Source organism: Macaca mulatta, chromosome 20 (assembly GCF_049350105.2).
Source record: "Macaca mulatta isolate MMU2019108-1 chromosome 20, T2T-MMU8v2.0, whole genome shotgun sequence".
NCBI lineage: Eukaryota > Metazoa > Chordata > Mammalia > Primates > Cercopithecidae > Macaca > Macaca mulatta.
The window spans coordinates 51,221,953-51,234,757 of NC_133425.1; the positions used below are offsets into that span (position 1 = coordinate 51,221,953).

General features: G+C 47.4%; 1 protein-coding gene across 4 annotated transcripts in view; it reads left to right on the forward strand.

The window, feature by feature from the left end:
* LOC707292 (liver carboxylesterase 1-like) overlaps positions 1-12,805 on the forward strand; it is a 58,198-nt gene that overhangs the window by 29,589 nt on the left and 15,804 nt on the right. For 3 of the 4 annotated variants that reach the window (XM_077986057.1, XM_077986055.1, XM_077986056.1), the window contains exons 2-6: positions 2,010-2,217; positions 4,759-4,903; positions 6,955-7,088; positions 10,223-10,376; positions 12,010-12,117. In XM_077986057.1, coding sequence (XP_077842183.1) covers positions 2,216-2,217; positions 4,759-4,903; positions 6,955-7,088; positions 10,223-10,376; positions 12,010-12,117 — 543 coding nt within the window. In that variant the 5' untranslated portion in view covers positions 2,010-2,215. The remainder of the gene's footprint in view (positions 1-2,009; positions 2,218-4,758; positions 4,904-6,954; positions 7,089-10,222; positions 10,377-12,009; positions 12,118-12,805) is intronic. The other variant, XM_015126188.3, reaches the window with a different exon arrangement.

Genomic DNA, 12,805 nt, shown 5'->3' on the forward strand with positions numbered 1-12,805 from the left:
CCTCACCGTCTAGGAGAAAATTCTACCCTGCTCTCTCGGCAGGCTTCCTTCCAGTCTTGAAGTGCCCACGTCTTGTGGCACCATCTTGCCAGGATAACCCACTGACATCTCCACTGAGCCTATGTAAACAGGGATCCAGCATCACAAGCCAGCTCTTTTGTCTTCATCTTCCACTTCCCCCAAAACTGATCAGGGACCAAGTTTTTCTTTCTTTTCTTTTTTAGATGGAGTCTCACTCTGTCACCCAAGCTGGAGTGCAGTGGTGCAATCTCGGCTCACTCCAATCCCCGCCTCCTGGACTGCTGCCTCAGCTTCCCAAGTAACAAAGATTACAGGCACATGCCATCATGCCCAGCTAATTTTTGTATTTTTAGTAGAGATGGGGTTTTGCCATGTTGGCCAGGCTGGTTTCAAACTCCTGACCTCAAGTGATCTGCCCTCCTCGGCCTCCCAAAGTGCTGGGATTACAGATGTGAGCCCCTGTGCCCAGTCTCCAAGTCTTTCAAAGTACCTTTTAGACATCATCATATTTCTTCATAAATATTTTCTTTTTATTTAAAATTTTAAAATAATTAATATGGGGCTGGGAAGGATTTCAGGTGAAGACTGGAAATCCCATACAGTGCGGAAAACATGGAAATCACCAAGAAAATAGGCCACCTGTAATGCCACCACCCACTGCTATGTTGATAAACATGCTTCCAAGAAAATTATCTCAATATTATTTGTAATTAGCAACAACAGAAGAAAACAAGTTAACTATTCTCAGTGTGGGGCTGGCTGATAATGAGACATGGATGCTGTTGTGCATCTGGGCTTTGCATAGGGAGTTTCCATTGTGATTGAATATTCCCCTGTAAGATCAAATCTGAATTGTTCTGTTCTGCTCTGGCCCCACTTTGATGGAGATATTGCCTTCTTGCCTATATCCAAAACAGAGCAACTGAGAGGACAAGAGTTTGGAAATCATTTCGTAGGAGGGAAGCTTAGACAAATTGAGGTCACTGGAGTCAGACAGGACCTGAGGGGTGGGTGGCATAATCAAGTGTCTGAAAGGCCACAGGCCAGTGCGGTCCCATGACAGATAGAACCAAGACTGATGCGGAGGCTGGGAAATGAATTTCAGCTCAATGAGGAAGCATTGTCTGTGCTGCAAGAATGGATCAGATGTGCCCAGGGCCACCAGAAAAATGTTCTTCGACTTGATCATTTCCCTTATCTGGAATGGTCCCTGCTGCTTATTCGTCCACTAAAGAAAACTCAAGCCCTTAGCCTGGCATTCTAGGCCCTCCCTGACATGCGCTGTCTCATTCCAGGAATATTTTCCACTCCCTTCAGACACCACCTGGTGCATGTGGGCCATGCCCCCTTCCCCAGGCAGGCTCTGCATTCTGCTGCTCTGAGCCTCAGCACATTCCCTTCTCTCTGCTCGGTACCACTCCCTGCGTCTCATCTCCCCTTATTCAATCCTCCCCTACTGCAAGTCCCAGCTCCTCCATGATGCCCGCAATCAGAAGGCCTTGCCCCCTCTTCTAATTCCTAGACTGCCTTATGAGTACCTCTCCCAGGACACAGTCACTTCTTTCCCATCTGTAGGCCCAGGTGTATAAGTGACCCTTCCCTACAAGGGTCAATGCATCTGAGAATACGGAGCACCTCTTGTTCATCCTCTCATCCAGCATGTGGCTCAGTGCCAGGATTCTAATGGATAAATGTTTCCAGAGGCTTCTAAGGGGGAAGATAAATGTCTTGTTCTCTCCTAGTAGTTCTCCTTCTTGCATTTATTTTTGGCTGAATGTTTTTATGCCTCCAAATCTAATTTGCGCTTTAAACCACCTCAGTTAGTAAGGACAGTGATCCTCATCCCTATTGTACATCAAAAGAAATTGAGGCCTAGAGGGTTTCGGTGACTTATTCAAGGTCATGCACTTAGAAAGTGGCAAACCCCACCTGGAATCCGGGTCCAGCCTTTTGCCTCTGATGCATCCTGATTTGTTCTCCATGTCCAGCAGGGCACCCGTCCTCGCCACCTGTGGTGGACACCGTGCATGGCAAAGTGCTGGGGAAGTTCGTCAGCTTAGAAGGATTTGCACAGCCTGTGGCCGTTTTCCTGGGAATCCCTTTTGCCAAGCCCCCTCTTGGACCCCTGAGGTTTACTCCACCGCAGCCTGCAGAGCCATGGAGCTTCGTGAAGAATGCCACCTCTTACCCTCCTATGTAAGCCAGGGGTGGCTGTGGCATGTGTCTGTGGGGGATGTTTGCCTCAAAGTGATGCAGGAAGGAGTCAAGGCAGTCCCCCGATTGGTTGATCCTTTGCTCTGGAATCCTTAAGATCATTGTAGATCCTTAAGAACGTTCCAGAAGTCTCACAGCATTCTGGAGTCCATTATTTAACACATGTTTATTGAGCACCTACTGTGTGCCCGGCATGTGTCTGGGTTCTTGGGATCCATTAGTGAACAAAGCAAAGACCCCTAGGTTCATGGAGCGTGCATTCTAGCAGCGGGAGACAGAGGAGAACAACATGCAAATTACCCCATGGATTGTGTGATCTGTTAGAGTGGGATAAGTGCCTTGGAAACAAAGAAGCAGTTAAGCAGGTGAGGGAGATCAGAAAGAAGGATCCCATGAATTCCGCTGTCTTGAATTTTGACACAGTGGGGAGAAGGGAGGGCCAGGAGGTGTGTGGGTGGCAAGTGAACTGAGGTGTCCTCTTGGCAAGTGCTCAACTCTCAAGTGTGCCCAGTTCCATATTCCTGAGGAGAACGATGGCAGGTGTGTCCATTCACCCTGGCCAGGCTGGGAAGAAAAGCCCAAAGGTTCTTTTTTTTTTTTTTTTGTTAATTATTATTCCCAAAGGTTCTAATTGGCCTCACCGCCACTCCCCAGGGTACCAAGGACCCTACAGGCATCAGAGGAAACCCCATGCATCTCAGCAGCCAGGTATTCAGCGGTTTTCCAGCAGCCCACCTCTGGTTGCCTTCTTTTCTTTCCTTTTTTTAAAAAATAATATTTACTGTTTTTATTTCCTGACTGCAAGTATAGTATATACTTATTACAGAAAATTTAGGAAATTTAGATAAGGAAAAGTAAGAAAATTAAAATCACATACAATATCCCACCACTCAAAGAGAGCAGCTGTCAATATTTTAGATGGTACAGTGTTATGATCTAATGTTTTGTTTGTATTCCAGTTTTTTGGCCTGTTGCTATACTTTCTTTCTTTAAAAAGGAGTGCTATGTTCAGATAATTTGGATGCTTGCTTTGCTCATTAAGTATATCATGAGCATCATTCTATGCCATTAAATGGCACAGCCTGATATTAGCAGCTGCATTATATTTGGTATTGCACCATAATTAATTTCCCCAAGCTTTTATCTGGGGTCATTAAGTTACATATGATGTTTTTGATAATATAGGGAGCACTGTGATGAATATTTTGTAGTGAAACCTTTATGCCAATGAATGAATATTTTAGGATAACTTCCCAGAAGTTATATTTCTGAGTCAAAAAGTATATATCTTTTGTTAAAATTCCCTGCCAAAATATTCCAACTACACTTCTCCCATTGATGGACAAAAATCTCCATTCATTAGATTTTTTTGCAGTGCTTCGGGTTATTAAAATTGTTTTTGGTTATTCAGTAGGCAAAACGATAATAATAATAGCAATCTTATTTTCTTCTTTAGTTTGCATTTATGCAAAGACCAGTGAAGTTGAGTTCCTTTTCCCTTTCTTCACATTGGAATGTCTTTTGATTATTATTATTATTGTTACGCTGCTTGTACTGGGTGTTCTGTAGGAAAATCTCCCAGGATGGAAATCAAGAAGTCATCTTTGCTGACTCTGATTCTGTCACTTGACAGCTGTGTCATCCCAGAGCCTGAGTGCCTCAGTTTCCTCATGTACCTAGTGGGGGCGGTGACACCTGCCTTCTGGTACTCTGAGGTCTGGGACTGTTGCTTATAATATACTTGTGTATAAGAACCACATGGCATGAATCTTCCTGGCTATGTGACATTGGTCAGGTTCTCTAACCTCTCTGGGTTTCAGTTTTCTCATTTGTAAAATGGAGATAATAGAATCTATGTAATGGGACTGATCTGAGGCTTAAATGAGTTAATATACAAAGGGTACTTAAAACAGTGCCTGGAACACTGGGAGGACTCAATAACTATTACCAGTGTTCATCTATGTTGTATCCTTGAGATCTTTCATCAGGGCCACCAACAGCACTTGCCTGGGATGGGTTGATGGTAGAGTCTTGGCATGTCAGGGCTGCAAGACCCATGTAGAAATCACTGCTCTCACTTAGACCTGGTAGATTTGGGACCCAGAATGCGAAAGGAATTCACCCAAGGTCACCCCGTAAATGCATGGGAGAGACAAAACTAGAGCACAGTTCTCCTGATGTTGTCCCACAAAGATTTCACCCCTAAGATATTGTGAGAAATGTCACCATCCAGGAAGAATCAGTGTATTTGTTGTCTCCCCTCCTCAACGCTGGGAGTCCCAAAGGTTCTTGGAAGGAAAGAGGTGTGAAGCCCTTCTCACTTTGCTTGGTCTTAGGAGACCTTAGTGAGTCCCAGCGCCCCCACCTGAAGCCCCTGATAGCCTCCTACCCACTACAATGTCGTGAGTCTGTAAATATCAAGTCCATTTTCAAGCTTAAACCTCCCAGTCCAAGGCCCTGCCAAAGAAGACACCTGGCTTATAGCTGGCTGAACTTCAGGGGTTCTTCTTTCCCCATCCCCAGGTGCATCCAAGATCCCAAGGCGGGGCAGTTTCTCTCAGACCTATTGAGTAACAGAAAGGAGAACATTTCTCTCAAGGTTTCCGAAGACTGTCTTTACCTCAATATTTACACTCCTGCTGACTTGACCAAGAAAAACAGGCTGCCGGTAAGCTGTGGGATCCCCTGGTCAAGGCCTGTCAGTTCCAGTACCCCGGATCTTCTAGTGTAGATCGGAAGGGGATGAAGGCAGCTTGGGGAGGGGGCTGCACAGGCCAGGACCTCAGGGCCTCCACAGGAAACACAGGTTTTCCACACCTCAGTTTCCCCTCGTGACACAGGAACTCTGGGGGAGTTTGCTGTGCATCTTTATGAACAGCTTAATTGTTCCAAGTTCCCTCATGCTAATAGAAGGATGTAAATGATTACTTTTAGTTATTAGATTAAAAAGCTGACACCCAGAGTGGGTAAGACATGATTTTCAATAATGTTAGCGGTGGAAAGAACTTAGAGAAAAGCCAACACCTCAACTCTTTCTTTTCAGATAGAGAAACTGAGGCCCAGACAGGGAAGAGGAGGTCACGCAGTAGGGTAGTTTTGGCTCAAGTCTTCTGATCTTCAAACCAGTGCTTTTGACACAGAGTAGGGCATTGAGATTTTATGTGGCCTTTCTACAGTACACCAGCATTCATCTGGTGTAACTTTCACTGTCTGGGTACAGATGTTGGGGGCGGAGCCTGGGACAATCCCAGAAGCTCTTTCTTTTGCCTTTGGCCAAATATCTGGGATTTTTTGGTACCTAATTTCCCTCCGTAATTGTCTTGATAAAGGCTGATGACCCAATGTGTCAGCATTTCCCAAATAAACAAAGGGCTGGAGATGGGGCAGGCTGCCAGCTGCAGGGTAGGGAGGGTCTCCTGGCAAAGAAGGCCACCCCAGGGTGGAAGAGGAAGGGGTGTCACATCCAACCAGTCTCCTAGGGGCACCCTGGCATGGAGCCCAGGAGTAGGGGAGCAGGTCTGCAAACGTGTGACTAGAAGTTGGTCCTACATGTGCTTTGTAAGACACAGGAAGTGGGAGAAAGGTTTACTCATTCATTCATTCATTCATTCTTCTATTTTGCACTCAGTGCCCCATATACACAGTTAGACCTGGGGCTTCAGGGAAAGGGGGAACATGAACCCACTCCACGCAGCCCCTACCTTCGAAGATCTTGCCATCTGGGCTGTAGAGACAAATCCTCTCTTCAGCATATTATTGCAGGCCAGCCCTCGGGCTCAGCCTTCACACACAGATGAATGCACATTCAGTCCCTCCCCAGGAAGCAGGCAGGGATTAGATGTGTGGGAGAAATGGGAACTCTGGGAACCTGGAGGCAGGAGAACCTCTAGGAATGGTCACAGGTTCTAGAACTACATGTGCTTAGAACAGCACTTAGTACATGGTTTATGTTATGAGTTCTTTTATATTTCATGAATAATATTATTACAATATTATTATTTTAGTCACTCTCACTACTTCCCCACTATGTGGACTTTTAAAATGCAAGAACCTTGCATTAAGAATTGTACCTACTCTCATCTCGGGTATTAGCAGAGTTCCTGGCACATGGTAAGTTCTCAGACAGCGTTAGTCCATTGATTGAAGGTATCCGGAAGCGGGTGGGTTTTAGGCTGCGCTGTGCAGGATGGATAGGATTTGGGGATGCAGAGTCATAGAGGAGGCATTTAGGGAAGAGACACTATCACAGGTATGTGTGCTTCTTGAGACAATCATTCATGCACAGAGAAGTTTACTTCGCCATGAGAGAGTAAATTGAGATGAAACTGAGATACAAGGGCTGCCCCATGGGTACGCTGAGTGCATAAACAGTCCAGGCTTGAGGGTGATGGGAGTGAGGGGGAGAACACGACATCCTTAGCCTTTGCTATGCCCATGATGATGTTCTCAGCATGAAGAGCCTTGGGAGGAGGAGGCATTGGAGGCTGGGTAGAAAGAAAGGGGCAGCCAGGATATGTGCAGTGGGGTGGTGGCTCAGGCCCCGGTTGGGAGAATTTTGGAGGAGAGAGACTGGCTTTTGCAACCTTGCTGGGCGCTGGTGAACTTTGGGTAACATCCTCCTTTAGTTGTGACCAACAGGTAGGTCACCAAACAAAACACCCTCTGAGTGCTCTCTGGCTCAGTGTCTTGTAACTGGTATGTTGCTTCCTCCCTGCCCAGGTGATGGTGTGGATCTTCGGAGGGGGACTGGTGGTGGGTGCAGCATCAACCTATGATGGGAAGGTCCTCGCTGCCCACGAAAACGTGGTGGTGGTGACCATTCAGCACCGCCTGGGCATCTTGGGATTCTTCAGGTAAGAAGTTAGACTCTCCTCACTGCACTTTGGCCCCCAACATGAGGCTGCTAGGACCCACCTCTGGTCATGTCAACCCTCAGGAGACCTTAGCTAGGTTCCTCATTGTAGCATACAAGCCTTATCATAATTGGACACTACCTACCCTCTCACTCCCCAGCCACACTCATCCACTTGCCTCTGAGCTTTTGCATGTGCTGTTCCTCTGCCTGGAATGCTAACTACCTGAGGAACTCCTCATCATCCTGCAAGACCCAGCCCCCAGTTACCTCCACTGAAAGACTCATCTCTTCTTCACCTATGTTTCTCCAGCACATTGAATTTCTCTGTCATGACACTTAGCAGGCAGCCCAGCTCTTGAAGGTTGACACATCTGACTTCTCATGGAAAGGAGGGAAGGGGCAGAGTCACAGAGGGAGCTCAGGGCATGTTGTGGGTGAAGAAATGGGGGCTGCAGATGGTGGGGTGTGGGAGCATCTGACCCCTTCCTGAAGGAGTGTTGGGGCCCACTCACCCCATTTTCTGCTTGAAATCTGGCAAGTGCAGGAAGCAAGGATGGAGTCTTCCCCATCAGGTCTCCATGGGGACAGGAGTCAGATCTCCTTCAAGGTGCAACTACTATGAACCTTTTCTAAGTGTTACCATCCCAGCACCCCAATCTCGGGTGAGTGCTGGGAGGGCTGTGGGAGGGATTCCCCTCACTGATGAATAGGCCTAGGGAGATGGAGGATGGGTTCTGGTCTACCGTCAGCTAGGCATCCCAGGTCAGTCTTGGCTGTATCACCTTCATCCCTTTCAGCCACAGGTTGTGTCTCTGCTCCCCATTATAATAAAGCTGCTTCATGATCTGTCTCCACTTCCTCTATTCCGTATGTCTCCTCCATCCATGCCAGTCAGGTTTCTTCCTGGATACGCCACTCAGCTGGTCTCTCGGTCACCGATGACCTCCCCCTACTCTCCACCCAACCTCACAGCAGCAGCCAATGGCCGCTCAGCCTGTGCGACATGCTTCCTTCCCAGTCCCTTTCCTGGTCCCTCCTCCTCCCTGTCCACAGGCCTCTCTTGTCTCCCTCTCCCTCCCTACTAATTTCCAGTGATCCCAGGGAGCAGCCCAGAGCCCCCATTTCCAGCCCATCTCACCTTTGAAACCTGCAGGCATCACTTACTGTCTTCTCCCCACCCCTGGCTGGTGCCAGAAGGAGGAACAAGCTGAATCCTTGACTCCCACTCCTCCTCCCACCACGCCTCCACTCAGCTGCTGCTGCCCCATCCTCCTGGGGGCTCAGGAGAAAGCCCTGTGGGCAGCCCGGACTCTCTATTTTCTCCTAACTCTGTTGGCTCCACCTTCAGAATCCACTACTTCGCACCTTCTCCCTGGCTCCTACCCCAGCCAAAGCTTTCTGTCTCTCACCTTGATTATGATCCTAACACTTACTTTCAGATACCTGCCACTTTTATCCTGAGGCTGAGTCGCACAGTACCAAGAGTGATCACTTAGCATGTGTGTTGAATCATGCAATGCCTCTGCGCAAAACACTGCAGGGGCTTCCCATGTTCCTTACGATGACAGCCAAAGTTCTTATCAGGGCCCCAAGGCCTCTAGCTGCACCTCCTGACTCACACTTTCCTTCACTGGGCCCCAGGGCCTTTGCCCTTGCTTTTTCTTCTACCTGGAATTCCTTTCTTTGGATATTTGCAAGGCTCATGTGCTTGTTGTGCTTGTTTTATGAAGGTCTTTACCTCCAAAACCTCAAATGCCACTGCCTCCAGAAGGCCTTCCCTGATTGCGATCTGAAATGGCACCCCCTGTCCCACCCCTGTTTTTTTCCTTACTCCATTGTATTTACCTCAATGCACTTTGACTACCTGACATCATTATATTCTCTCTATAGATCTGTTTATCTGCTTGTGATCTGTAGTGGGAGCTCTGTGTCATCACAGGTTTTACCCTTTTTGCTCTCAGATGTGCTCTAGCTCATAGGATAGTGTCAAACATACAGTAGATGCTCAGTAAATAGTTGCCAGTTGAGTGAATGTAGAACCATACATCACCACTGCAGCAAGGCAAGGCAGGGTCTCAGAGATGCTGAAGCCCAGCCTTATTCTTTTTTTAATTAATTTGTTTTTTTAATTATTTTTATTTAATTTATTTATTTTTATTTTTTATTTATTTAATTTAATAAAATTTATTTTTATTTATTTATTTAATTTATGATTTATTTATTTATTTATTTATTTTTATTATACTTTAAGTTCTAGGATACATGTGCACAATGTGCAGGTTTGTTACGTATGTATACATATGCCGTGTTGGTGTGCTGCACCCGTTAACTCGTCATTTACATTAGGTATATCTCCTAATGCTATCCCTCCCCACACCCCACCCCACAACAGGCCCTGGTGTGTGATGTTCCCCACCCTGTGTCCAAGTGTTCTCAGCTCATTGTTCTCATTGTTCAGTTCCCACCTATGGGTGAGAATATGCGGTGTTTGGTTTTCTGTCCTTGCAATAGATGGCTCAGAATGATGGTTTCCAGCTTCATCCATGTCCCTACAAAGGACATGAACTCATAGCTTTTCATGGCAGCATAGTATTCCATGGTGTATATGTGCCACATTTTCTTAATCCAGAGTCTATCATTGATGGACATTTGGGTTGTTTCCAAGTCTTTGCTATTGTGAATAGCGCCGCAATAAACATATGTGTGCATGTGTCTTTACAGCAGCGTGATTTATAATCCTTTGGGTATATAACCATTTGTGGGATGAAGCCCAGCCTGATTCTTTTCTTTTTTTCCTTTTTTTTGAGATGGAGTCCTGCTCTGTCGCCCAGGCTGGAGTGCAGTAGCGCTATCTCAGCTCACTGCAAACTCCACCTCCCAAGTTCACACCATTTTCTTGCCTCAGCCTCCCGAGTGGCTGGGACTACAGGTGCCCACCACCACACCCAGCTAATTTTTTGTATTTTTAGTAAAGATGGGGTTTCACCATGTTAACCAGGATGGTCTCGATCTTCTGACATCGTGATTCACCCGCCTTGGCGCTCGTTGAGAGCCCCCAGCCCCATCTCTAGTCCTGAAGGTCCTGCCATGACATCTCTGCTCCCCACCCTCAACCTGTTCTCTTCCTCACAGCACAGGGGATGAACACAGCCGGGGGAACTGGGGCCACCTGGACCAGCTGGCTGCCCTGCGTTGGGTCCAGGACAACATTGCCAGCTTTGGAGGGAACCCAGGCTCTGTGACCATCTTTGGAGAGTCATCGGGAGGAGAAAGTGTCTCTGTTCTTGTGAGTGCTCCTGGCACCAGGCCCAACCCCATGCTTGATGTGATGCTGATGAGACCTCTTAGACACCTGTCAATCCAGCTATGCACACTTCTGCTTACAATACCTGTATTCAGGACTGACCCTACTCACTGTCCAGCATCAGGTGGTGGAAAGCTAAAAACCAAGCTTTCCTTGGCCCCCAGGAATCTGAGCTAAGCTTAATGTCCCAGGGCCCTATGTATCTCCAGTTGCAGCCTGCAATGGTGGCATTTCCCTCTTCTAGCTTGGTTGAGCTCTCTCTCTCTTTCTCTCTGTCTCTCTCTCTATCACTCATTTTAATATGAGGATTCACTTCCCTTCTCTTGGGAAGTAGGAATAGGCATAAATTATGAGTAAGGGCAGGCAGAGACAAGAGGTGGGCAGAGGTATTGTTTGGCTCAAAGCCAGATCTACATGTGGAGGGGACATGGACACTGAGCAGGCTGGGGATTCCTCTGTGGTGGTCTGATGACTGGTTAATGCCTAAGAAGGAGGCAACAGTCTCTACGACTGAGAGACCAGGTGAGCTAGGGCAGGCGGGCTAGAGGAAGGAGGTATGGAGCCGGGGATAGGGAGGGATGGGGCAGGGGTTGTGGGACACAGACACAACCTGGGGGTATGAGGGGTCCTGCTGGAGTGGGGGATTGGGTGAGGGAGAAACTGGGGGAGCTGGGGTGAAAAACCAGACGAGAAGTACCGGGAGCTGTAGGAAGCCTTCCATTTGCCACAAGGTGGGCAGAGGGTCAGCCCACTACTGGAGTCTTCACTCCTGTGTTGGCTTTGTAGTTGAATACACAGAGGAAAACATTTTTTATACTTTTTAAAGTAGAGAAAAAGGAAAAATACAGATAAGCCCGAGAAAGACAAAAGCCATCTACAATCCCATAACCCAGGGATAGTCACTGTGCTCTGTTTGACATGGATTTTTCTAGTCTTCTTTTCCATGACTTTATATCTATCTGTCCATCTATCCATCAATCTACCTATCAATAGGTCTATCATCTATTATCAATCTTTGTCTTTTTTATTTATGAAAATACTGTCCTGAATATTATAATACAACACAAACGCTTTACTAAATATTAAATGTTGTCCCTTAATAATATATTTTACAGTTGTACAGTATTCCACGATAAGAATGAAAAACCATTTATTTGCCCAATCTCGTAATATTGGACCCTTGGGTTATGTCCAGTGTGTACCATTGTAAACAGCGGAGGCATCCTTAGAAATCTTTGTGTGCCTCCAGGATCATTTTATAGGATAAGCTCTGAGTAATGGAGATGCTGAATCAGAAGTTGTGGTTAGGAGATGCTAAGCTGCCTTTCCAACACCTTTGTTGGTTAGGCTCGGCTGCCACACACCTCCTGTCATGTCCCTGCCCTGTGCCCTGTCCTGATCCCACTTAGGTTCTCTTGGGTGGGAGGTTCTCTTGGGTGGGAGGTGAGTCTGGCAAGCAGGCCAAGTGAGTGGAGGAGACACCGTGTTCAGTGACCCCCAGGATCTGAGGGGAATGGGCCAGGGCAGAGCTAGGGTGGATGTAGTCCGGAAGAGTGAGTGGGTAACTGACCCCACCCCTGAACATGAACTCTCCTCCCCTCCGTTCTGGTCCCAGATTTTCTCTCCATTGTCCAAGAATCTCTTCCACCGGGCCATTTCTGAGAGTGGTGTGGCCCTCACTCATGCTCTGTTGGAGGACGGTGACATCAAGCCCCTGGCTGAGGTAAGTCCCCCGCTGGACGCCCCCATCCCCTTGGTTCTATGCTCCTGAATCCTCAAGGGTCACTCTTGCCATAGGTTCTAGCTGATATTCTCCTAGAACCACTGAAGCCCCAGTGGCTGAGCAGGAAGGGCAAGCAGACACCCAACCTCTCAGTTTCAGAGTCGGGTAAATGGATGCAGGGCTTGGAAGGGATTTTCCAAGGGCAGCAGGTGATCAGGGCAGAGCTGAGACTCCAGCTTATGGGCCTAGACAGCCAGTACAGTGCCCTGTCTGTGCCTTCACTCCACCTGTGTGCCAGGGCCTGATACCATGTTGGGCAGTAATGGTGTCTTGGGTCTCTCAGGGTCTGAGTTCTGTAGACCCACTTGTGGGCTGTAGGCCTGGAGCGGTTCCACACTGAGCGCCTGATAATGAGGGTTGCTTCCTGGGGAATTCACTCATTGATTCATTTGTTCACACAACAAAACTAGGTGAATAAGTGAAGGCAAAAACAAGAGGTATGCAGAGGTCATTTTGGCTCAAAGCCAGATGTCCATGTGGAGGGGACATGGACACTACATGGCCCTATGTAGTTTCTTCTGCTACCCCAGCCGCTTGTACAAGTCCGGATTGGGATAGAACACATTTTTCCATATTGATGGGGGGAAAGGACTTCACTCTTGAACTCTATTGTTGCCTGTGATCTTTG